The sequence below is a fragment of the Periophthalmus magnuspinnatus genome, chromosome 18 (genome assembly GCF_009829125.3).
Source record: "Periophthalmus magnuspinnatus isolate fPerMag1 chromosome 18, fPerMag1.2.pri, whole genome shotgun sequence".
Classification (NCBI taxonomy): domain Eukaryota; kingdom Metazoa; phylum Chordata; class Actinopteri; order Gobiiformes; family Gobiidae; genus Periophthalmus; species Periophthalmus magnuspinnatus.
In genome coordinates, this window is record NC_047143.1 from 11991124 (window position 1) to 12015016 (window position 23893).

The following is a 23893-nucleotide window of genomic DNA, read 5'->3' on the forward strand; positions in this document are numbered from 1 at the left end:
ATATGGACCAGTGGATTCACTCTGCCACTGCATCCAACAGATCAGTGTGTGGATGCAAAACAACTTTCTTCTGCTAAACTCAGACAAGACTGAAGTTATCATCTTTGGCCCACAGAAACATAGAGAAAGTGTCAGCAGTCACCTCCAGTCTCTCTCTCTAAAACCTTCAAATCAGGCTAGAAATCTAGGGGTAATAATGGACTCAGACTTGAACTTTAACAGCCACATCAAATCAATAACATCTGCAGCTTTTCACCACCTAAAAAACATTGCAAAAATCAAAGGTATACTGTCAAAGCCAGACTTAGAGAGACTTATCCATGCATTTGTCTCCAGTAGTTTAGACTACTGTAACGGCCTGCTCACTGGCCTCTCCAAACGAGCCTTAACACAGCTGCAGTACATCCAGAACGCTGCTGCTCGGGTCCTGACTAGAACCAGGAAGTATGAGCACATAAGTCCTGTGCTCAGGTCTCTGCACTGGCTTCCTGTAGCTCAAAGAATAGACTTTAAAGCAGCTCTGCTTGTGTATAAGTCTCTCCATGGCCTAAGTCCAAAGTATATCTCCGACATGTTAGTGCCATATGAACCATCTCGCAATTTGAGGACTTCAGGGATTGGCCTCCTGCTGGTGCCCAGAGTCAGGACTAAACATGGGGAATCAGCGTTTAAATTTTATGCAGCTAAAACTTGGAACAGTCTTCCTGAAGATGTGAGACAGGCCTCTACTTTGACAATGTTTAAATCCAGACTCAAAACAGTTCTGTTTAGCTGTGCATATGACTGACAGGTTTTTATTCTGCACTCTTCTCTTTTAATGTTAATTTTATGATGATTATTTGTGATTATTTATGTTTGATTTGTGTGATTTTAATGTCTTTCTTATTCTGTAAAGCACTTTGAATTACCTTGTGTACGAATTGTGCTATACAAATAAACTTGCCTTGCCTTGCCTTAAAAGGTAGCTATTAATTTGAAAACTTCCACTGCATGACATCACAAGGTGGAAAAGAGCATTTTGAGCTTTGGAGATGTAGACAGGGCAATAATAAAGGGTTACTCAAACATGTGTAAATGAAACAAAACACAACCCCATGTGTGTTTTTGGTGAAGTAGCGGCATTGTAACATGGCTTAAAGCTCACAAGAGTCCATTTTGTGTTATACAGCACCTTTAAACTATACTGTGAAAACACAACATAAGGTTATAAATAGCTTTTATCTTTGTTAGACCGGTGGTTAAGCATTTCTTATCACTAATTAAGAAGTTAAAATCACACTTGCACTCACCACAAGACTGTATTTTCTATTTTCACCACTAATACTGTGGAGTTTGACTTGTGTGATCAAGTACTGGAAAGTATTTCTTTGATTTTAGGAAAGTAATTGTATTCTGTACACCACCAAATGAAAACGTAACTGTACCAGCATACAGTCATTCAAAACTATTATTCTGAAGGCGTATTTTTGGTACATGTATTCAGTTACTTCCCAACACTGCATAACAAAGGCATACTGAAAGTACACACAAACACAAAGTACATTTTTTATTGTTTTGAAAATGCTATATTTGCTAAAAACAATGTATTAAAATGTTATTATTATTATTATTTTTTATATCTGAGTCTTCTCTCCCTTTGCTCCCAGCGCTAAGTCACATCCCTTTCAGAGCGCCACAGAACTACTGTACATCACGTTAGGTGTGTGAAGTGTATTGTTTTGTATCCTTTTGTCCTGTGGAAGCATGGATGACATAGGTACAAACGTACTCAAACATGGAACAATGCTATGACATGGCAGAAAGCTCCAAAAAGTAGATTTTGCATAATACCAACTCTTTAAATAATAACAAAGTAAGTGATCATTTGCTGGAATTTGATGCCTTCAAATAATTTGTAAAATATTAATTACTGTTAAACTGATACAAAAATTAAAAGATTGCTGTTGCCTGATGAGAATGTGTCGTTGCTGTCAGTGGACTTGCATCTCCACAAGCCTTACAATTATTTGGCGTGGAAGAGGTCCTCCTCTGAAGTATGGTTTTAACTTTATATTTCCAGGGAATCATGCAGGTGAAGTGCCACCTCCAGAAAGTTACATACTGTGGCCTTTGATCACGCTGAACTCTGTTAATGCGATTGATGGGAGTCCTACGACGAAGTATAAGGGTCACTTAAATAAAAAATATATATATGCGGGCGCTACGAGAATAAAGTCATAGGATTTCGACATTGAAGTCGTAATTTTACGAGAATAAAGTCGAAGCCAGAAAAAGTCGTAATATTACGAGAAAAAAGTCATAATATTACGAGAATATAGGCTGCTGACCAGTGCGTTATGAAGAATTTGGAGCATTTTGTTCAGATATAGCAATCTCTTCCAAATCTGGTTCCTCCGACTAAACAAACTCAAATGCTTGCAGTGTCCCTTCACAGTACTTATACTGATGATAGTGAGTTATGGTGGGCTAAAAGACACAGTATTTCACCGTGCGTAAACCCCAGTTGAAAGTTTATCTGAAGAAAATGCTCCAAATTCTCCATAATGCATAACGCACTGGTTTACTCATTCACGCACAGCAGGCTATACTCTCATAAAAATACGACTTTATTCTCGTAATATTACGAGATATTACGATTTTTTTATTTAAGTGATTCTTATACTCCGTCGCAGAGTCCAAAAAAAGCCCTGCTGTTTTAAAAAATGTGACAAAAGTGACAACTATTTGATAATGTATTTAGGCTATCTAATGAATCAGCACACTAAACAAGAACACGCCTTATTTTAAAACAGCACGCTGCAGACTTATATTCTAAGAGGCTGAGCCAAATGGGAATTTTGGAAAATTGTATTTTCTCCATGAGATTTAAATTTAGGCTTTATAATGAGGTTAATTCTGCACATAGTGTGACAAATGCAGGGCTTTGGTGTCGTCAGCGTCACACGACTGGACACACACCCTCCATCGGCACCGCAAAACTAGAGTTGGAGTATCTTCCTGTGTACTTTTCGTTATTAACGAACATCTTTCTGCTAAATGCTAATAAAAGTGTGCCCTGAGAGCCGTGGGAGCGACTGTCCCCATTACAACCACACGGAATATCAAGTTTATTCTACTCGTCCCTCCGGGAAACCAGCTGTAAAGACAGCGAAAACAAACTATACAAGTCCGGATGTACACGTGTATTCTTTTTAAAGCTAAAGCACTCACGAATGTTTGAATATAAACCGGACTTTATTTAGAAAACTAAAGCGGATGTGTGCTCCTTCTCCGTGACGCCTGTTTGAACCCTCGGAGCCATCTAAACTGGCAGGTCGGAGTAAACGAAACAGCAACCGGCAGAAGTTCCCTAAAAGTTCACAAACATCGAACAATGCAAAGTGAAAGAACCCCAAAAGTGTGTACCTCGTGTTGTGGGAAGAGTGTATCGAGGTGTGGGCTTAGGGTTGAGTCCGTGTGCGCTGTCAGCGGCGTAGGGTGAGCCGCGGCTCTGCACTGGCCTGCCGCTTAACTCTGCCGGTCCTCTACCGCTCTGCTTCGCCGCTCCTGTTGCGCTCCAGCCTCCTCCGTCTCATTGGTCAGATCCGCCTGGCCCTCGCCCATGCTCTGGCCCCAGGATAAGCCCACGTCGCATCCTGTCACACACCCACGCACAGCTAAAGAACAATGATTTAACCATATCACTAATCTAATAATCGTAATTGGAAAATTGTATATACACAAATCAAAATTCTCAAAAACTCCCCTCAGATTTAATTTCTTTAACTGGTCTAAACATATATATCGAAACAATCAATAATATGAATAATAAAAATAATAAATACATACATACATACATACATACATACATAGATACAATATTTAGGTACATATAGGTCTATAGAATATAATCTACTTTTTATTTAATTAACATATATTTTCTTTTTATTATTCTTGGTTTAGGTTGTTTTTTTTATACTTTGGAAGTTAATTTATTTATTTGTTATGCATGTATGCTTAATTTGTTAAAAGACCTAGGCCTACACTTTATGTATTTTTTTAAATCTTCTATTATATTATTTGTAAAATGTATTCCTTGTGCAAAAAAAACCCAAAACAAAAAAACAAAAACAAAAAAAAAACACAACAAAAAAACAACAAGAACAAAACAAAAAAACGTATTTAAAAGGTGTCTTGTTAAAATGTGATCTGGACTGATCTGACCGCTCTCGCCACTGGGGGCGCTGTCTCCTGTGTCACGGCGGAAATTGTTGTCAGCTAGCGGCTAAAGGCTAACGCTAGTCCAGAATCAAAACAAGGAGCGGTTTTTCCCTTCATAAACCCACTTAAACCAGTCCTTGTTATATGACAGGTATGTAACGGAACACAGAACTATCACAATTGGAAATGCTCACTTTGATCGTTTTTATTCGAATGTGTTTTTAGAAATTAAAATCTTTTAACTTTGACAGGGGAAATCCGTTTGCTGTAACTATGTCACGCTTATCAGAAAAATGTGACTAAAAGCAAAACGCACGTTTTATTAAATTTAATTTAGTATGTCTCACACTTTTTTGTTCCTTTAGGTGGTTATGTTTAAAGTAGAGCAATAATTCTAGCGTAAGATTATACAAGGCGTCACCCTTTCAAATGTATTTGTTTTGGCTCTGTAATTATGTTAAAAAGGTACAGTTAATAAGTTAAAGTTGTTCATGTTTTTTTAAATTCTGACTTTATTTGGTGGGATAGTACCTGTGGTAAATATTTATCATAGTTTTATATCAGGGAAGTGGCCGTTTATGAAGAAAGGTTGAGTACAAAAGTACATGAAGTAGCGCTCATCCCTAAAACAGAATCCCTCAACCTATGTGATCATGCACAAGGAAGGCATTTTAATTACAGTTTAAACCTACATTTAACAAAATAAAGGTGCTGTCACCTATATTTAAGTATTGGGTATTTTAGACAGGTTTTGGCCCTTTATAACATCATGGTTGCAAAGTAGAATAATGAACTTCACTGAAATTACAAAACTAGAAAAGACCATGCAAGATTTTAGTAAAATCTTGAATATAGTCATGTTAACTATGTTTTAGAAAAAATTGCAGTCTAACCTGTCATATGCACTTAAATGTAATGAACTGTGCTATAAACATGTGTTTTTTTTGGCAATTTGAATCCATCACCAGATAACCAGTAGGTGATTAAAAACTAAACTTAGCACTAGAATAATGCTTTATGTAAATAATTAGTTTAGTATCTGTAATTGTATTCAGCCCCTTTGTTTTTTTTTTTATTATATTCTATGTATTTATTTTATTTTTTGTTTATTATTTAGTATTTTAATTTTGATTTGTTTTTATCTATTTATTTTTAATATATATATTTTTTGTTTGTTTCTGTTTTGTTTATACCTAACCTTGTATAATTACCCTGGCCGTTATTGCATGTCACTGTTTTAAACTTTATTGTATCTTTTGGCAAAAAACCAAACCAAAACAACACAAAACTTTGAGATGCATGCGTAGCTTCTTGGTCATAAAGTTATAGAACCAAAACAGTATGCATTCACAATCAAATGTCATCTTATTGAGTCTTTAAAGATCTTATATTATACAAATTTGACTCTTGTGAGCTTTAAGCCATGTCAGAATGCTGCTACCTCATCATGTGGAAACAACATTATAACCTAGACTAGAAAATAGCCTAATGCCCTTTAAAGTAGTTGAAGGAGTGGAGATGCATTCCATTCTATTGCAATGCTAGTGTGTTGTGGAGATGTACCCTCCCTGTGGGCTGTGACAGGAGCTCAAACTAACCCTGAGCTCTGAGCTGTCAACATGTGAAGGAGGAGAAACAAAGTTTAGATTTGATCCTCCAAAAAAATACTAGTACTTTTTAAAGAAAACTATGGCTTTAAGCAGAAGGCATTCCTACACCCCGCGGGTAAGTCACCTAGTCTACCAGATCTATTTGTAATAGTGCCAATTAGGGGTGTGTAAAAATATTGAAATATCGATATGTCAAGGTCTTACATTTGGTGATACAGCATTATTATTGTGGGGTGTCTATCACTATATCGGCAAGAGGTTTGTTTTTTATTTTTTATCTTTCAGCATTTTTTTTTTTTTAATCGCACTACAGTTTTGTTACTTATTTAGTGGAAGAAAACTTGTTTATGCAGTACACTTGACATATTCGCTTGAAGATTAAAATAGATGTATTTCATATTAATTTTGCACAAGTAGTGGTTTACCAAAGAAATATTTTTGCTAAAATGTATTTGGTTCTTAAAAAAACAGCAATATATCCAGAGTCTCATGTGCGATATTTATCCAATATGTGTATCGCCATATCGTGATATTGCAAGCCGTGTATCATATCGAATCGTGAGGGACCCTGTGATTCCCACCCCTTGTGGTAATAGGATAAAATTTAAGATTCTGTAATGTCAAACTGCTTATAATGCTGATATGCTGTTACCCTGATCTGTGTTGGCTTATCACTTTGCAATATAGATTGCGTTTGAGCAAACCCTGTGTTGGTACTTAAGAAAATGTGCAGACATGATTTTGTGACGTCTCCAATTGTAATTAACAGTATATTAATATAATTTGATTCAGTTCGAAGTTCACATTTTAAACATGTCCAGAACTATTGACAAAAAAAATGAAATATGAACTGACAAACTAATACAAGAAGAAAATCTACAGATCTAAACTAACTTTATGCAGAATAAGATTTTGTTGATTTTGATTATTGTGCAGCCCTATTTTACATTACTGTATTTTTCAAGTTCAAGGTATTACTGGGGATGTAATGATAACCGAAATATCATGGTATCGTATCGTCAAAAGTCTCAATAATATTGTGGGCCATCACAATATATTGATTTATAAGTTTCTTTGCTTAAATGTTTTGTTGGTTGAAGCAACAGCTAAAAACAGTGGGAACTGCATAGACCACTGTCCTTTGATCCATTTCAATGAAGAAATAACTGCTATAAAGAAATCTTAATACTTTGGAATATGATAGTGGTATAACAACAATGGTTTGTTGAGGTTAAAGTAGCATTTCTTCAATACTGTTAGCATCTCCACAATATTGAACTGAATATTGTGAATATTGTATCATGATATTTGGATATCGTTACATCCCTACAGTTGGCTTACCGTAAGATGAAAGTGCATAACTACTAGAAAAAACTGCGAATGCCACTTTAAACATTTTTATATTATTTCTCAATAATGACACTTAATACTTTAATTTGAGTCTAAACAGAAGTCACAGTCTTGAACTGTGCATATTTCCTGCCCGGCGGTGAGAAAAAGGTCCGCATGAATTCACATGTTCTGTCTTTCCCTGCTCTTTTTGCTTGGTTCTGAATGAACATCTTTGTGTGAGCCATGCAGCCCCAGGACTTTTATATTACCAAGACTGTTGTGGACAGAACATATGACTAAGTGTGTTTTTCTATCCTAGCCTTGGACAAAATCATATCAAAATTGTTATCTACACACGTGGACAGTACCCATCATCCATCCATCCATCCATCCATTTTCTTCCGCTTATTCAGGGCCGGGTCGCGGGGGCAGCAGTCTAAGCAGGGATTCCCAGACTTCCCTCACCCCGGACACGTCCTCCAGCTCCTCCGGTGGGACCCCAAGGCATTCCCAGGCCAGCCGAGAGACATAGTCCCTCCAGCATGTCCTGGGTGTTCCCCGGGGCCTCCTCCCGGTGGGACATGACCAGAACACCTCCCTAGCGAGGCGTCCAGGAGGCATCCTGAGCAGATGCCCGAGCCACCTCAACTGGTTCCTCTCGATGTGTAGGAGCAGCGACTCTACTCCGAGCTCCTCTCGTGTAACCAAGCTCCTCACCCTATCTCTAAGGGTGCGCCCGGCCACCCTACGGAGGAAAGTCATTTCAGCCGCTTGTATCCGCGACCTTGTCATTACCCAGAGCTCATGACCATAGGTGAGGTAGGAACGTAGATTGACCAGTAAATCGAGAGCTTTGCCTTTGGACTCAGCTCCTTCTTTACCACAACGGGCCGATACAGCGACCGCATCACTGCAGACGCTGCACGATCTGCCTGTCAATCTCACGCTCCATCCTTCCCTCACTCGTGAACAAAACCCCGAGATACTCCTCCACTTGAGGCAGAGACTCACCACCTACCCGGAGATGGCAAACCACCTTTTTCTGGTCGAGAACCATGGCCTCGGATTTGGAGGAGCTGATCCTCATCCCAGCCGCTTCACACTCGGCTGCAAACCGCCCCAGTGCCTGCTGCAGGTCCTGGCTCGAAGAAGCCATCAGGACAACATCATCTGCAAACAGCAGAGATGAAATCCTGTGGTTCCCAAACCAGACCCCCTCCGGCCCCTGTCTCCACCTAGAAATTCTGTCCATAAATATAATGAACAGAACTGGTGACAAAGAGCAGCCCTGGCGGAGTCCAACATCCACCGGGAAGATGTCTGACTTACTGCCGGCAATGCGAACACAGCTCCTGCTCTGGTCATACAGGGACTGGACAGCCCTTAGCAAAGAGCCCCCGAACCCCAAACTCCCAGAGCACCCCCCAAAGAACACCACGAGGGCTTGAGAGGACTCCTTCTTCAGCCTGACGGCATCACTTACTTCCGGTGTCCACCACCGGGTTCAGGGATTGCCGCCGTGACAAGCACCGCAGGCCTTACGAGCAGCTGCATCGACAATAGAGGTGGAGAACATGGCCCACTCAGAGTCCATATCCCCAGCCTCCCCTGGGATCAGGGAGAAGCTCTCTCCCGGAGGTGTGACTTAAAGACCCCTCTGACAGAGGGCGTCACCAGATGTTCCCAGCAGAACCTCAAGATGTGCTTGGGCCTGCCAGGTCTGTCCGGCCATTCCTCCCAATCACGCCCCTCCAAGTGTCACTGTCATTACCCACATGGGCATTGAAGTCACCCAGGAGAACAACGGAGTCCCCGGTTGGTGCACTGTTTAGTACCCCTCCCAGGGACTCCAAGAAGGCTGGGTACTCTGCACTGCTGTTCGGCCCATAGGCCGACACAACAGTGAGAGACCTGTCCCCGACCCGAAGACGCACAGGGACGCGGCCCTCTCATTCATCGGGGTGAACTCCAACACATGGCAGCTGAGCTGTGGGACAATGAGCAAGCCCACACCAGCTCCCCGCGGGCAACGCCAGAGAAATGGAGAGTCCAACCGTTCTCAAGGAGTTGGGTTCCAGAGCCCAAGCTGTGCAAGGAGGTGAGGCTGACTATATCTAGCCGGTAACACTCAACATCCCGCACAAGCTTAGGCTCCTTCTCCACCAGCGAGGTGACATTCCATGTCCCCAGAGCTAGTCTCCATGGCCGGAGATCCAGTCATCGAGGCCCCCGCCTCTGCACCCGCCCCTCATGGCTCCTCCCGCAGGTGGTGGGTCCACAGGAGGACGGCCCCACGTCGTTCCTTCGGGCTGGGCCTGGCTGGGCCCTGTGGGGCCACCAGGCGCTCGCTGCCGATCACCCACCCCAGGCCGTGCTCCAGGGTGGGGCCCCGGTAACACCAGTCCGAGCGATGTAACTGGCCTTGTTGGTTTCCTCTTCATGTTGGGCTTCTGAACCGCTCTTAGTCAGACCCGTCTCCCAGGACCTGTTTGCCATGGGTGACCCTACCAGGGGCATGAAGCCCCCGACAACATAGCTCCCAGGATCATTCGGGTGCTCAAACCCCTCCACCATGTTAAGGTGGCGGTTCGGGGAGGGGTGGTACCCATCAGTTAAAGAAGAACTCACAATGGTCACAAAAATAACTTGAATCTGACAAAAGTAATAATAAATTAAAATTCTATGAAATTTAGCCAATAAAAGTCAGACATTGCTTTTCAACCATGCCAGAATTATAAAAAAAAATAAACTCAAGATTCTACTTTTGATTGAATCTGATACAATAATAGTTTTTCTGGTGGAGGCCTGGAATGTTCCACAGTATGGCATTAAAGATATAAATACAGTGTTTATTTGATTACATGTGTTTTTGTTGAACAAAAAGTCTCTGGAAATAAATGCATTCTTACTGTGAGCAAGGTTTGCCTCTAGACAAATCCACAGGCTTAATTTGGCCTGTTAGCATCCCATGCTTGTTTAATGTCCAATTGTGGAACATTCCAGATAGCATCTCCATGATGCAAGCCGCTGACCTATCCTCCACCAGAAAAGTTACATAGTGCACTTTTAAATGCCAACGCTTTGAGCACTTTTCTATATAGTTTTATAAATGACACCTTTTTCCCTCTTGTTTCTTAGCTGACCAGCCCACTGATCAGCAAAATGAGCAGCGGAGGAACAGTGGAGAGCAGTAAGCCTCCTAAGGTAAATGTTTCAGGCTACCTTGTTACTAATGATTTAAATGTAAGGCATATATACCAGTTTTGAGTTTTTAACACTAGAGCCTTTAACACCTATCGCCTCTCTTCCCTCCCTGTTTGTGCTCAGATCGGTTCTATCGTGGAGGTGACTGGGAAGAGTCAGCGGGGCACCGTTGCCTACATTGGGGCCACTCTGTTCGCATCAGGGAAGTGGGTGGGAGTGATCTTGGACGAGCCCAAAGGCAAGAACGATGGAACAGTCCAGGGAAAGCGCTACTTCACCTGTGAGGAGAACCACGGCATCTTCGTCAGGCAGTCCCAGGTAGGCAGGCATACACTGAGGGGAGGAGTTTGAGTCTAGAGTGAACATTCTCAGGGTAATAAGACAGCAATGACATTCAACACAGTTCATCATTAAAAAGTAGTTTTTGTAAATATTTTAGGTTGCACTCTATATTGTCATTGAATATATTACAAAGATTTTTTACCAAAACGTTTGTTAAACTGTTGTTCATTTTTTAATTATAAAATTGATAATTTCCATGCACTTATTTTCAAAATGGCTTGATATTTTTAAGCTTGTTGGACAAATTTTATTTATTGCGATGTCATTTTATAGGACACATATACTGCATTATTACTGCTATTGGCCTTTAATCAGGCTTTTGGGTACCTTTTGATTTTGGTATCTCATGTTTTAGAACTTAAAAGAATTGTGTGGTGTACTGTGTATAGAGCCACACATTTTCCAGCTTCAGTGCTCTCCAAACTAAAAATTGGTGTTAGTGCACCATCAACTGGCAAGGTGCCCTGAGAGAAAAAAATAAAACGGCTAATAAGCTACATGCTTCGAAATGCTAAAGTAAGCAGTAGTTGTAATGAAGGCAGTTTGATGGTAGAAATTTAAAACTGTGGCATCATATTCAAATTCACAGTGGGACAAAATTTAAAACTGTGATAAATTCACGGGCCAAACTCAATATTTATTGAAAAATTGAGTGCACCTGATATGTAATGTTTAACCTTTTCATATGGAAACAAACATTAGTTTTGCATCTGGAACAATTCGAGTTTGATTTTACAAACGTATGAGAAATTCAATTTGAAATAAAAGCCACATCAGTAGTATTAATTTCCTATTTAAATAAATAAATAAAATAAATTGTCTAAATCTATCTATCTATCTATCCATCCATACATCCATACATCCATCCATACATCCATACATCCATACTTTCCTTCACTGATTTTTTTATTTTATTTTCAAACTATTAATAGACCATATAAAAAGTGCATAGAGAAAACATGTATTCAAGCTCATTCATTTGCTACACTCAGATTTACTTGCATTGGTCTCGACAGCGCACTAGTGTATGAGCAAAGCATTCTGGGATTTGTAGTATTAGTGGTGATCTAATGCACATTTGATATGATCTTACGGGCCAAGTATAATTACACTGCGGGACAGATTTGGACCCCGGGCCCACATGTAAATCGATAGGGGCTAAATTAAATGTTTAAAACTCTACCCCAAAAAGTACAATTAACTCAAAAATCTCCTCAAATACAATAACGAGAATACTGTACTTCCCAACCCTAATACTTCTGCATGTTTGCTGTGTAGATCCAAGTAGTAGAAGATGGTTCCAGTGCCTCCTCCCCAGACCCCTCCGACTTGGGCTCCTCCAAGATCTCCAGACAAAGGGCAGAAAAAGGTATGGGTGCCTGCATATAATGTACACTTTGTGTCATTTCAAATAGAACTATGCATTAATATTGTCTTTTTCTTTACACCAGATGTTCCAGAAACTCCCAGGACAATCAAGCAGGTAACATAGTACATGTCCACTTCTAGGAGGCTATTGGTTATTTTCAGACGGTGCAGTGTTCCTCTGGATGGAGCAATCTATCGATGTTGAACCTGTTCATTTTATTTTGTTGACCACACTCACTAACTCACTATATTTATCCAATCACACCACAAAACCTACACATTAACAATACATAATTGATAGAATTTATTTGCACTTTTTATATGCATGGACTGACTAATGGGCTTAAAATTCTAACATATGCTGAATTTTTGTTTTGGGTGACCACCTGACTAAAAGGATATTCATAAGAAGTGATCAACCAATATGGTGCCAATTGTGCAACTGATGTTCTGACAATATTTGTGGGACAATATGTATGTCTGATTTTGGTTGTTTTCCTCAAATTATGTAATTTAAATTCAAGCTCACCAACAGCCCTTCTTGAACACAGACCTTTAAGAGAGCAGTGTAGTCACGTTATGGCAGTCTGCTGCTCTGCATTCTAAAAGAATCTAAAATCAGTTGGTTGCCACTTTATCTGCTTCCATTTCAGTTATAGAAAGACAGTAAACAGTGGTCTATGGTGCTATCATAATGTCTTTCAGATGACATCACAAGACATTATAACAATATCAGCATTTTATTTTTTATGGACTGTATATTAATCTATTTTCTGTTTTTAAAAGTACACTATGTAACATTTCTAGTGGAGCGGATGCCATAGAGATGGGAGATTTCGGCCCACTCCTATGGCATGTGGGACCAACTTGCCACAAAACTGTGCAATGTATAATGCAGCAGCGATGGGGGAGAGGCTGGAGTCAATGAGAACAGAGGAGCAGTTTGAAGTTTATTCTAATCATTTAAATAATAAAAAAAAATCCCTTGTATGTTCTAAGGTATGGCTTTAAACTTTTCTATCTTTAATTTAATCAATTACATGTACCTTGAAAAACATGCATTCTAACTGACCTGCAACTTGATATGGTGGCATCACCTGCTTGCCTTGTTTCCACAATTTTATTGCCATACAGTAACAAAGCAATAACTTAGAAAAAACTTTATTGATCAACAAAGGAAATTACTTGACTTTAAGCTCTCATAACATCTCCATGGAAACGAGCAGGTGGCTAACCCTTTACTAGAAAAGTTACACAGTGCACGTTTAACCTTTTTCAAATTTATCATAAGCGTGACAGATAATCCCTGACATTAACGCTGTTGACTTGCCTTATGTGTCAGTAAAGATATAGATTGGTGATGTTGTATTTTTCTGACCCTCTTTTTACAGATGCCTGCAGGCCTTAAGAAGGTACACACATGTTATTCCACCACACTTCCTTTGGTTGTAGTCTTCTCACTAACTTTCTTTCACTGTATATCTGCATGCAACATAAACCATTCAAACAAATACTATTGATGCAATTTGGGATAGTGGCTATGCTCTTCAGGCATTGTTGGACTGTACTGGGACTTAGAGGCAGCAAGAGCAAGTTGTTACATTGATGCCTTGCTGTGACATCATGCTGGGGGTGGGGGCTGTCTCTTTCTTTGTCTTTGTCTTTGGCGGAATGTTCAACAGTTATCATGGAGACATAATGCACACATTAGCAATAACTACCAAAACATTTTAAGATTGTCTGAAAACCTAAGAAAAAATACAAATTGGATTTAAACAAAACATTTAATCAATACCAGCATTCATGGTCCATTTTAGGAACTTGATTTTTAAGAAAAAAGTGAGAATGACTGAAAGACAGCTGGCTAATGACTAGCTTGTGACTGTAATATTATTTGAGAGGGACTTGTTTAATGGCAGCTCTCCTGTAGTAGTTCTAGCTAAGTCAGTAATTTTATGACCAGACTGTGTTAAAATAAACCTCACATAACTTCAGCTTCACTTCAGACAGAGCAGTGCCCCTACTTAGCATCACACCCCCAGAAAATGTTGTTGATGTCAGCTGAAAAGTATCATTATTGCAAGTTCCACATAGATAAAAAAACCCCCCCCAAAAAACAGGAATGTTGGCTTTGTATTATTCTGACAAGTTTGGCATTATCTGGATAGTGATGCAATGATTTAGCGACTAACCATGACTAAAAAAATATCTCCCGCGTATTTTGCTGAGCATAATTGCTGACTAATTGAGTACTAAAAATTGTCAGTTGCAGCCCTACACCTGGCAAGGAGCAGAAATGGGATTGTCCAAAACAACATAAAAACATAAACAAGAGAGCAGAGGATTACTCAACTAGATAACTCAACTAGCATCTTAAATTATCCATTGTTTTATTATTAGGCTAGCAGGCGATTTATTGTGGTGTTACGAAAGGGAGCTTAATACACAGATCCACAAATTTATATATATAAAATATAAGACATGAGGCATTCAGATGACAAAATAACATCATTAATTCTTTAAAATGTTGTGTCATCAGAATGTTTAAAAATCCTCAATGGAGGTGACTGGAGGGGAAAAAAAAGTAGGCCATAATACGTTTCATGAGTAACCGACATCAGATATACACACATGGACAAAATTGTTGGTACTTGGTCGGTTCATGAAAGAAAAACTCACAATGGTCAGAGAAATAACTTGAATCTGACAAAAGTAATAATAAATAAAAAAATATATGAAATTTAACCAATGAAAGTCAGACATTGTTTTTCAATCATGCTTCAACAGAATTATAAAAAAATAAATAAACTGATGAAACAGGCCTGGACAAAAATTATGGCACCCTTAACTTAATATTTTGTTGCACAACCTTTTGAGGCAATCACTGCAATCAAACGATTCCTGTAACTGTCAATGAGGCTTCTGCACCTCTCAGCAGGTATTTTGGCCCACTCCTCATGAGCAAACTGCTCCAGTTGTCTCAGGTTTCAAGGGTGCCTTTTCCAGACGGCATGTTCCAAAGATGCTCCATAGGATTTAGGCCAGAGCTCATAGAAGGTCACTTTAGAATAGTCCAATGTTTTCCTTTTAGTCATTCTTGGGTGTTTTTAGCTTTGTGTTTTGGGTCATTGTCCTGTTGCAAGACCCATGACTTGCAACTGAGACCAAGCTTTCTGACACTGGCCAGTACATCTCTAGAATCTTTTGATAGTCTTGAGATTTCATTGTACCCTGCACAGATTCAAGACACCCTGTGCCAGATGCAACAAAGCAGCCCCAGAACATAACAGAGCCTCTTCCATGTAGGAACAGTGTTCTTTTCTTGATATGATTCATTTTTGTGAATGTAGAGCTGATGTGCCTTGGCAAAAAGTTCTATTTTTGTTTCATCTGTTCATAGAACATTCTCCCAGAAGCTTTGTGTCTTGTCAACATGTAGTTTGGCAAATTCCAATCTGTCTTTTTTATGATTTGTTTTCAAGAATGTGTCCTCCTTGGTCATCTCCCATTAAGTCCACTTTGGCTCAAACAATGACAGATGGTGCGATCTGACACTGATGTTACTTGACCTTGAAGTTCACCTTTAATCTCTTTAGATGTTTTTTCTGGCCTCTTTTGTTACTATTTGTATTATCCGTCTCTTTGATTTGTCATCAATTTTTCTCCTGCGGCCACATCCAGGGAGGTTGGCTACAGTCCCATGGATCTTAAATTTCTGAATAACATGCGCAACTGTATTCACAGGAACATCAAGCTGCTTGGAGATGGTCTTATAGCCCTTACCTTTAACATGCTTATCTCTAATTAGGCCCAAGCCTATACAGGGCGTAGGGCCTATTGCTTCCGCAATGCCCATGCACTCATCGTTGCAGTCTGTCTTCACAAAGTTTAAACCCTGGAATTTCAGAAATGTCAGTTGGTTTGCTTTTCTTTTACAAAGGATGGATACTTTTTTCTTGCCTCAAAAATGTAATTTGAGCTTCACAAAAAGTATAATTTGTGATTATGGATACAATATTGTTGTAATGTGAGGTCAACATTACTGTAAGTATTTGTGATAGAAGTCATTCTCATGTTTTACTGGACTATCTCCCATAAAATTGAATTCATTTTGTTTCGAGTTGAGCCGAGTCAATTCATTTCAGCTTACCAGAAATATTTTCCCTGTTTAATGTATTCCACCACTCTATATGTTACCTTCTAACTTATTAATTTCTCATTGAACATGATGACTACCTTGAAACTTTTGCCTTTTTCTCTCTCGTCTCTGTTTTATTTCATTTACTGTCTAAAATCTCCATTAGCGTATTCCACACCCATTCTGCATGCTCTCTAACCTTCCCCCACGTTGCCTGGTATTGCACAGTGCTGTGTTGTAAGTGCATGCAGTTGAGGTGACAGTCAAATGGATGGGGTATATGTGAATTAAAGTGCTCTCCCTCTTGTGCCCCCTGGATGTGTCTGTGTGTACTGTTTAAACTGCCCTCCTACAGCCCTCAACTACTACCTCTACCCGTCACTCAACAAAGGTGAGCTAAACTACATGAACCACAGGGATACAGCTGTAAAGTTACTACAGGTTTTAGGGCTACCGGGGTTTGAACTTTAATGGATATTACATTTTGAATGGCCTCAAATCACAAAGGCTACAGTCAGTTGGAAGATTTTCTCTGTAATTCCTAAATTATTATTATGTCTGAAATTGGCTAACCCTGTAGTTTAGACCTCTACAAATATTTTCTGAAACGCATCGGATTCTTGAGAGTTTTGTGTTTGATACTTCAATCCTCTTAAAGTTACTCTATGTAACTTTCTGGCATATGGTCTGCCACCTACTTGATTCCATGGAAATGATTTTGCATGGTCTCGAATGTTACACAGTATGGTATTGAACTTAAAGTAATAACATCTCCTTGGAATCAAGCAGGTAGCATACCCCTCAGCAGAAAAAAATTACATACTGCACCTTTAAAGGACCTGTACTTAGCCTGCACTCATTCATTAAAAAAAAAAAATACTTGCAAAAGTTAACCCTATCTGGACCTGGGTTGTCAGTGCTTTAACCTGCATAAAGAGGACACATACAACTTTTTTCATTGTCAGTATATGGACAGGTCATACCTCATGTAAAGGCTCAAAACTTCCAGAATTCACTTTCTGAGCTGTAGATGCTGCACTAGCACTGATTAACGATTGGCTGGCTTTCAGGTTTAGGTTGTGACCATTCAGATCAGAGCAAGTCCTTTTAAGTTTAAACTAAGTGGATTTCAGCATTGACACTAAAAACTCAAATGAGAAACTCATGTGAGGCTGCTTTCTGATTGGATAATCATCTTGAGAACCAAAAAAACTATAACGTAAACGACTTTGCCATCATGTCCAGTGTTTTTGTAATGTAGAATAAATCAGTATTAGAATAGTTGTTAATAAAAGGTATATTTGATCTGAACATATTTATCTCATATCTAGAGACACAGAGAAGTCAAGTTTATGCAGAATCTTGCATACTGTTCATTTATTGGTCTGAACAAGTTTAAATGTGCACTCTAGACTGATTGTATTTATCTAAGAAGATGTATGATGAACTTCTTACTATTTTATCATTTGTACGAAAAAAAATATTCTAAATTATTCAGGGCTTAGAAGAGAAAAAATATTTGGGATAGTGTGTGCAATTTAAAGCAGCCATACGTATTTCTTGATGTGTTGGATATATACAACTGTGTGTGTGTCATTGCCCCAGCTGAGCACCCCTCGCCTGGCCCCAGCCTCCTCCTTGCCCTCCCTCCTGGTGCGTTCCACTGGGAGAACCAGCCTATCCCGGACGGTACGCGCTCATCAGGTCACCGCTGCTCTGGGCTCTATGAATCATACACTAGACTCTCTTTAACATAGTGCTTATAAAACACAGGGGTAGAATGCACTGATTGAATAAACCTTCTCTTCTCTCTGTGGCCTGATGGACTGATCTCATAACACTATAATTTCTTCCTCAAGCTTCTACTACTTCTGTAAAATGAAATGAACTGTGTGAGGTAAAATGACTTGAAATCAGAATGTTGATCTTGATTTGAGTGCACCAGGTGGATTTGGTGAGAGATTACAAGTGATGAGAAAAACATGCATTGTTTAGAGAGATTGAAAAATAAGGCAATTTGTGCTTATAAATGCATGCCCAAAATTGCATAGCTTTTAATAAATTCTTGCCATGGATAATTTTCTTTGTTTTGAGAAGTGCCAATCTAGGATATTTTTTTTAAAATCAAGACTAGACAACATTGGGTAAGAAAATTGAAATCTGGCTACATTTTCAAGATGCTGAACCTGATTTTACCATAAACGTGGAAAACAGAACTATCTCATTTTGCAGAGGTCCTCACTTATTCGTCACTTTACTAATTCATGAATTCCAACGAGTTTATAAGCAGTTTCAGAGTTAGTAATGCTAACAATATCTAGCATGCTAACAGTGCACCAGCGCTTGGTCTGTGGACAGCAAAAATGCTTTACAATTAAAGCTGCTGTACCTCATTTTCTTAAAATGCTCCTGATTTTTGTTTTATAGAGTTATTATTGTGGCACCCAAAAGACTGGTGTTTGGGTGACAGTGAGAAGTGTGCTCCACGCTTCATAAGTCTCACCGTACACACACATTTAAAACAAGCCTGCGGTTGTGCTGTCTTTTGTGTGCTACGTCAGGAGGGAGAAAAGGAGACCCAGCACTCGTGTAGGTCCCCGGCGTATCCAGTGTGAAACAGATTTTAATAGTTCCATAGACCTGCCCTCAGTAAAGGGAACAATTTGGTCAATAATCAGTGTCGTGCTGCTCCATGCATAGCTTTGAGATCCATTTGGATTCACTAGTGAAATTCAAGGTGCCCACAGTCCAGGCACCACTGATCACGGAGATAGGTCCCCAAGCACTGGGATGTGGTTCTCACTACTCCTGTGGAGATGCCCCAGTGGCACTGAAGGAATGGTTCAAATGGAGAGGACAAATTTCCCTAACTTGCACGCTAACACTTCATGCACTTTACAGTAAGATGCAGACAGTACAAAGTGGACATATTTTGACCTCAAGAGCTTCTTATATAATATATCTTTACTCTGAAAATACGGATTTTGCTGGTCTCGAGTGTAAATGGTGTATAATATGGATGTTCTGAATACATAAAATAAGTGAGGAATAACTTTGGACCACTACAAACCATTAAAAACATGAAAAACAGACCTAGTTCAAAGTAAAAAAAACAAAAAACACATTTCCACATGTTAAAATTTTTTTCATGAATTATCTGATTTCAAGCCTCATGCAGCATTTATCATTAGCATTAGTGTCCTGTGCCCCCCTCTTACTTTGTATGTTCTGCAGGCATCCCGGGAGAGCCTGTCCTCATCCCACTCAGACATCAGTGAAGCTGTACAGTCCGCCCCTGCACCTGCTGCACTTGCTACCCTTGCACCTGCCACCCCTGCCCCGGGCTCTGTATCAGCCACTCCCAGCAAGGTATGTCCTACCTCTACTGCTCATTTATTGACTGTTAAAGGTCCTATATTACACAAAATTGATTCTTGAGAGCTTTATATTACATGTACAATGCCTCCTCCTGCAATGCTTCCTCAAAAACGTACCCAGAATTGTGTTTTGTTTCATTCACACATGCTTGAGTGTTCCTGGTTTATTAGGCTGTCTACATCTCAATTCTGGGCAGAGATCATCCAAAACGATTCTAGTGTAGGTGTATGTGCACTTCCTATATTACAATATAACATCACAAGGTGGAACAGAATGGAGGAGAGGTTTGAACACCTGAATGATCCTGGGAGCCATGTTGTCGGGGGTCCGTGCCCCTGGTAGTGTCACCCAGGGCAAACAGGTCCAGGGGGACGGGTCAGACTAAGAGTGGTTCAGAAGCCCTTTATAATGAGTGCACGATCAAGGTTCGCTACCTCGCCCGGACTGGCGTCACTGGGGCCACACCCTGGAGCGAGTGCCCGGTGGCCGGGTCTTTCCCCACGGAGCCCGGCTGGGCTCAGCCTCAAGGAGTGACGTCGGGCCATCCTCACATGGATCCACCACCCGCAAGAGGATCCACAAGGGTGCTGAGAGATCTGGGCGGCAGTCGAAGGTGGGGGCCTCGACCACAGGATCTCCAGGCATGGAGAGACTAGCTCTGGGGACATGGAATGTCACCTCGCTGGAGGGGAAGGAGCCTGAGCTTGTGACTAGATATAGTCGGCCTCTCCTCCACGCACAGCTTGGGCTCTGGAACCCAACTCCTTGAGAGAGGCTGGACTGTCCATTGGCGTTGCCCACAGGGAGGAGCGGCGGGCAGCTGGTGTGGGCTTGCTCACTGCCCTACAGCTCAGCTGCCATGTGTTGGAGTTCTCCCCGGTGAACGAGAGGGTCGCGTCCCTGCGCCTTTGGGTCAGGGACAGGTCTCCCACTGTTGTGTCGGCCTACGGGCCGAACAGCAGTGCAGAACACCCGGCCTTCTTGGAGTCCCTGGGAGGGGTACTAGACAGTGCACCGACTGGGGACTCCATTGTTCTCCTGGGGGACTTCAGTGCCCATGTGGGTAACGACAGTGACACCTGGAGGGGCGTGATCGGGAAGAACGGCCTCCCTGATCTGAAACCGAACGGTGTTTTGTTTGGACAAACTGTGGCTAGCACAAAAGTCCGATGAGTACCATGTTTGAGCACAAGGGTGTCTATTGGCACCAGGACACCCTAGGTCGGAGGTCAATGTTCGACTTCGTTGTCATGTCATCTGATCTCATGTGTCGTGGAGACTCGGGTGAAGAGAGGGGCAGAGCTGTCAACCGATCACCACCTGGTCATGAGTTAGAGAGACATGCTGGCAGAAGAGGAAGCCGGACAGACCTGGCAGGCCCAAGCGTATCGTGAGGGTCTGCTGGGAACGTCTGGTGAAGCCCCCATCTTCAACTCACACCTCCGGGAGAGCTTCTCCCTGATCCAGGAGGAGGCTGGGGACATGGACTCCGAGTGGCCCAACCCGAAGGTTGGAGGATCGAGTCCCGCCAGACCAAGTTCTGTCATTGTGTCCTTAGGCAAGACACTTCACCCACATTGCCTGGTATGAAAGTGGTGTGGGCGCGAATGATTGGTGGTGGTGGGAGGGGCTGATGGCGCAGATTGGCAGCCTCGCTTCCGTCAGTCTGCCCCAGGGCAGCTGTGGCTACAATCGTAGCTTACCATCAACAAGTGTGGAAATGAATGAATAATGACTGTAGTGTAGCGCTTTGAAAGGCTTTGACAAACCTGTAAAGTGCATTACAAGTGTAAGCCATTATTATCATCATTATTATTATGACCAGAGCAGGAGCTGTGTTCGCATTGCCTGACATCACTGCAGACGCTGCACCGATCCGCCTGTCAATCTCACGCTCCATCCTTCCCTCACTTATGAACAAGACCCCGAGATACTTGAACTCCTCCACTTGGGACAGAGACTCGCCACCCACCCAGAGAGGGCAAGCCACCTTTTTCCGATCGAAAACCATGGCCTTGGATTTGGAGGAGCTGATTCTCATCCCAGCCGCTTCACAGTCGGCTGCAAACTGCCCCAGTGACTGCTGCAGGTCCTGGCTCAATGAAGCCATCAGGACAACATCATCAGCAAACAGCAGAGATGAAATCCTGTGGTCCCCAAACCAAACCCCCTCCGACCCTTGGCTGCGCCCAGAAACTCTGTCCATAAATGTAATGAACAGAACCGGTGACAAAGCGCAGCCCTGGTGGAGTCCAACATGCATCAGGAACAGGTCTGACTTACTGCAGTGGTCACTGTATCGGCCCATTGTGGTAAAGAAGGAGCTGAGTCGAAAGGCAAAGCTCTCTATTTACCGGTCAATCTACATTCCTACACTCACCTATTGTCATGAGCTTTGGGTAATGACCGAAAGGACAAGATTGCGAATAGAAGCGCCTGAAATGGGTTTCCTCCGTGGCCAGGCGCACCTTTAGGGATAGGGTGAGAAGCTCGGCCACACGAGAGGAGCTCGGAGTAGAGCCGCTGCTCCTACACATTGAGAGGAGCCAGCTGAGGTGGCTCGGGCATCTGCTCAGGATGCCTCCTGGACGCCTGTCTTGGGAGGTGTTCCAGGCATGTCCTACTGGGAGGAGACCCCGGGGAACACCCAGGACACGTTGGAAGGACTATGTCTCTCGGCTGGCCTGGGAATGCCTTGGGGTCCCACCGGAGGAGCTGGAGGACGTGTCTGGGGTGAGGGAAGTCTGGGAGTCCCTGCTTAGACTGTTCCCCCGCGACCTGGCCACGGATAAGCGGAAGAAAATGGATGGATGGGCAAATTATTATTGGAACTGTAGACTGTTGTGTTTGATTTTTATTTGTTAAACCCTAACCTCTATTTATAATTTCTCTACATGCATATTTGAGTGATCTCTCCTGGGCCCTCAAGTGTGATATATTGCTGAAGAAACATACTAAAATGATAACACTGACTCGGTAACCCTAAAGGAGTATTATTCCCAAAAATTATAAATGTACAAAATTGTTAAAGGGCCCATCTATCTTATGATATTGTTTGCTGATCAAAAACATACCGTATTATTAATCTGTCTTTATCTCCAGACATGTGTGAATGAAATCAAACACAACTCTGGGTATGTTTTTGATAGGATAGGATTTTTCAGCCTTGAAAATGAGACAAAAAGCACACATCACAGAAACACAGAAGCGGATACGATTTTTATTTCCGAGCACCAAGACTGCAGTGGAATATGGCAGCGAAAAGACTGCGCACCACTAAAGCTAAAAGTTGTGAGCGCACTTCACGTTTGCTATTTCTTGTCTAGGGACTCTCAAAGCAAGTTCTTTTATTCTAAAGTGTTCAGAAGATTATAACATTGCACTTCTATTTTAGATACAAGTCAAAACTGTGTCATTATTATTTGTGGAATGTGGTAGAATATTTCAGATAGAAGTAGTCACCATTGCTTATCTGCAGCAGTTTCAACCTGATCCTTGCTGCATGGATGTAAACAAACACATGTGAAAAACTACTCTGGCCTTTTTACTTTTTCAACACCACTTTGAACTGGATAAAAGTGCTGTTTTGGGGATTGGGTCTTATTACTTTAAATTTGAATGGATAATATGGATGATAATGCTGCAGTGTATTACTAACCTCTCATAAAGTTGTTAGTCGTGTTTAAATCATTTTCACCAATAAAATATGAATTGTACCATCTATATCGACTTATGATTCATTATATGATAGTAATTCTTGTGACAAGGCCTACTGATGTGTACTACTTGTGTGTAACTGTGTGCTGTGAGTTCAGGAGGAGGAGAACCTACGCACCCAGGTAAAGGACCTGGAAGAAAAGCTGGAGACCCTGAGGATGAAGAGGAGCGAGGACAAGGCCAAACTCAAAGAGCTGGAAAAGCACAAGATCCAACTGGAGCAGCTCCAGGAGTGGAAGAGCAAGATGCAGGAGCAGCAGAGCGAGCTGCAGAGACACCTCAAGGAAGCCAAGCGGGTATTTATTTATTTAGTAAATCAACTAACATATTTTTTTGGATGACAACTAGAGTTTGGTAATTGCATGATTCTTTCCTGCAACCATAGTGTTAACAAGGGCCAAAACCTCTTTAAATTAAACAATAGTCTGAGTACAGTATACTAATATAATGATATTTCAACACCTTTATTTTGATAAAGAGGGTATATTCTGCAAAATCAACTCTTTGAAGTCTACCATGTTATGATGTTGTTCCCTCATCAAAAACATGCCTGAAGAGGTTTTAGATGTTATAGATGTATTTTAGTGATCTCTCCCAGGCCCTA

General features: G+C 41.2%; 2 protein-coding genes across 7 annotated transcripts in view; one reads left to right on the forward strand and one right to left on the reverse strand.

Annotated features, from left to right (window-relative positions):
- Positions 1-3544, reverse strand: part of tdrd7b (tudor domain containing 7 b) — a 46370-nt gene extending 42826 nt beyond the window's left edge. For both annotated transcript variants that reach the window (XM_055228981.1, XM_033983982.2), the window contains exon 1: positions 3406-3544. The gene's annotated coding sequence lies outside the window, so the exon portion shown is untranslated. The remainder of the gene's footprint in view (positions 1-3405) is intronic.
- A 722-nt stretch (positions 3545-4266) lies between these two features.
- LOC117385981 (dynactin subunit 1-like) overlaps positions 4267-23893 on the forward strand; it is a 39674-nt gene continuing 20047 nt past the window's right edge. The window contains exons 1-10 of one of the 5 annotated variants that reach the window (XM_033983287.2): positions 4267-4351; positions 10281-10346; positions 10470-10664; positions 11967-12057; positions 12140-12171; positions 13448-13468; positions 16550-16585; positions 17800-17883; positions 19429-19563; positions 23388-23585. In XM_033983287.2, the coding sequence (XP_033839178.1) occupies positions 10305-10346; positions 10470-10664; positions 11967-12057; positions 12140-12171; positions 13448-13468; positions 16550-16585; positions 17800-17883; positions 19429-19563; positions 23388-23585 (834 nt within the window). In that variant the 5' untranslated portion in view covers positions 4267-4351; positions 10281-10304. Of the gene's footprint in view, positions 4352-5839; positions 5926-10280; positions 10347-10469; positions 10665-11966; positions 12058-12139; positions 12172-13447; positions 13469-16549; positions 16586-17799; positions 17884-19428; positions 19564-23387; positions 23586-23893 lie in introns of those variants that run through there. The other 4 variants (XM_033983285.2, XM_055228978.1, XM_055228979.1 and 1 more) reach the window with 4 other exon arrangements.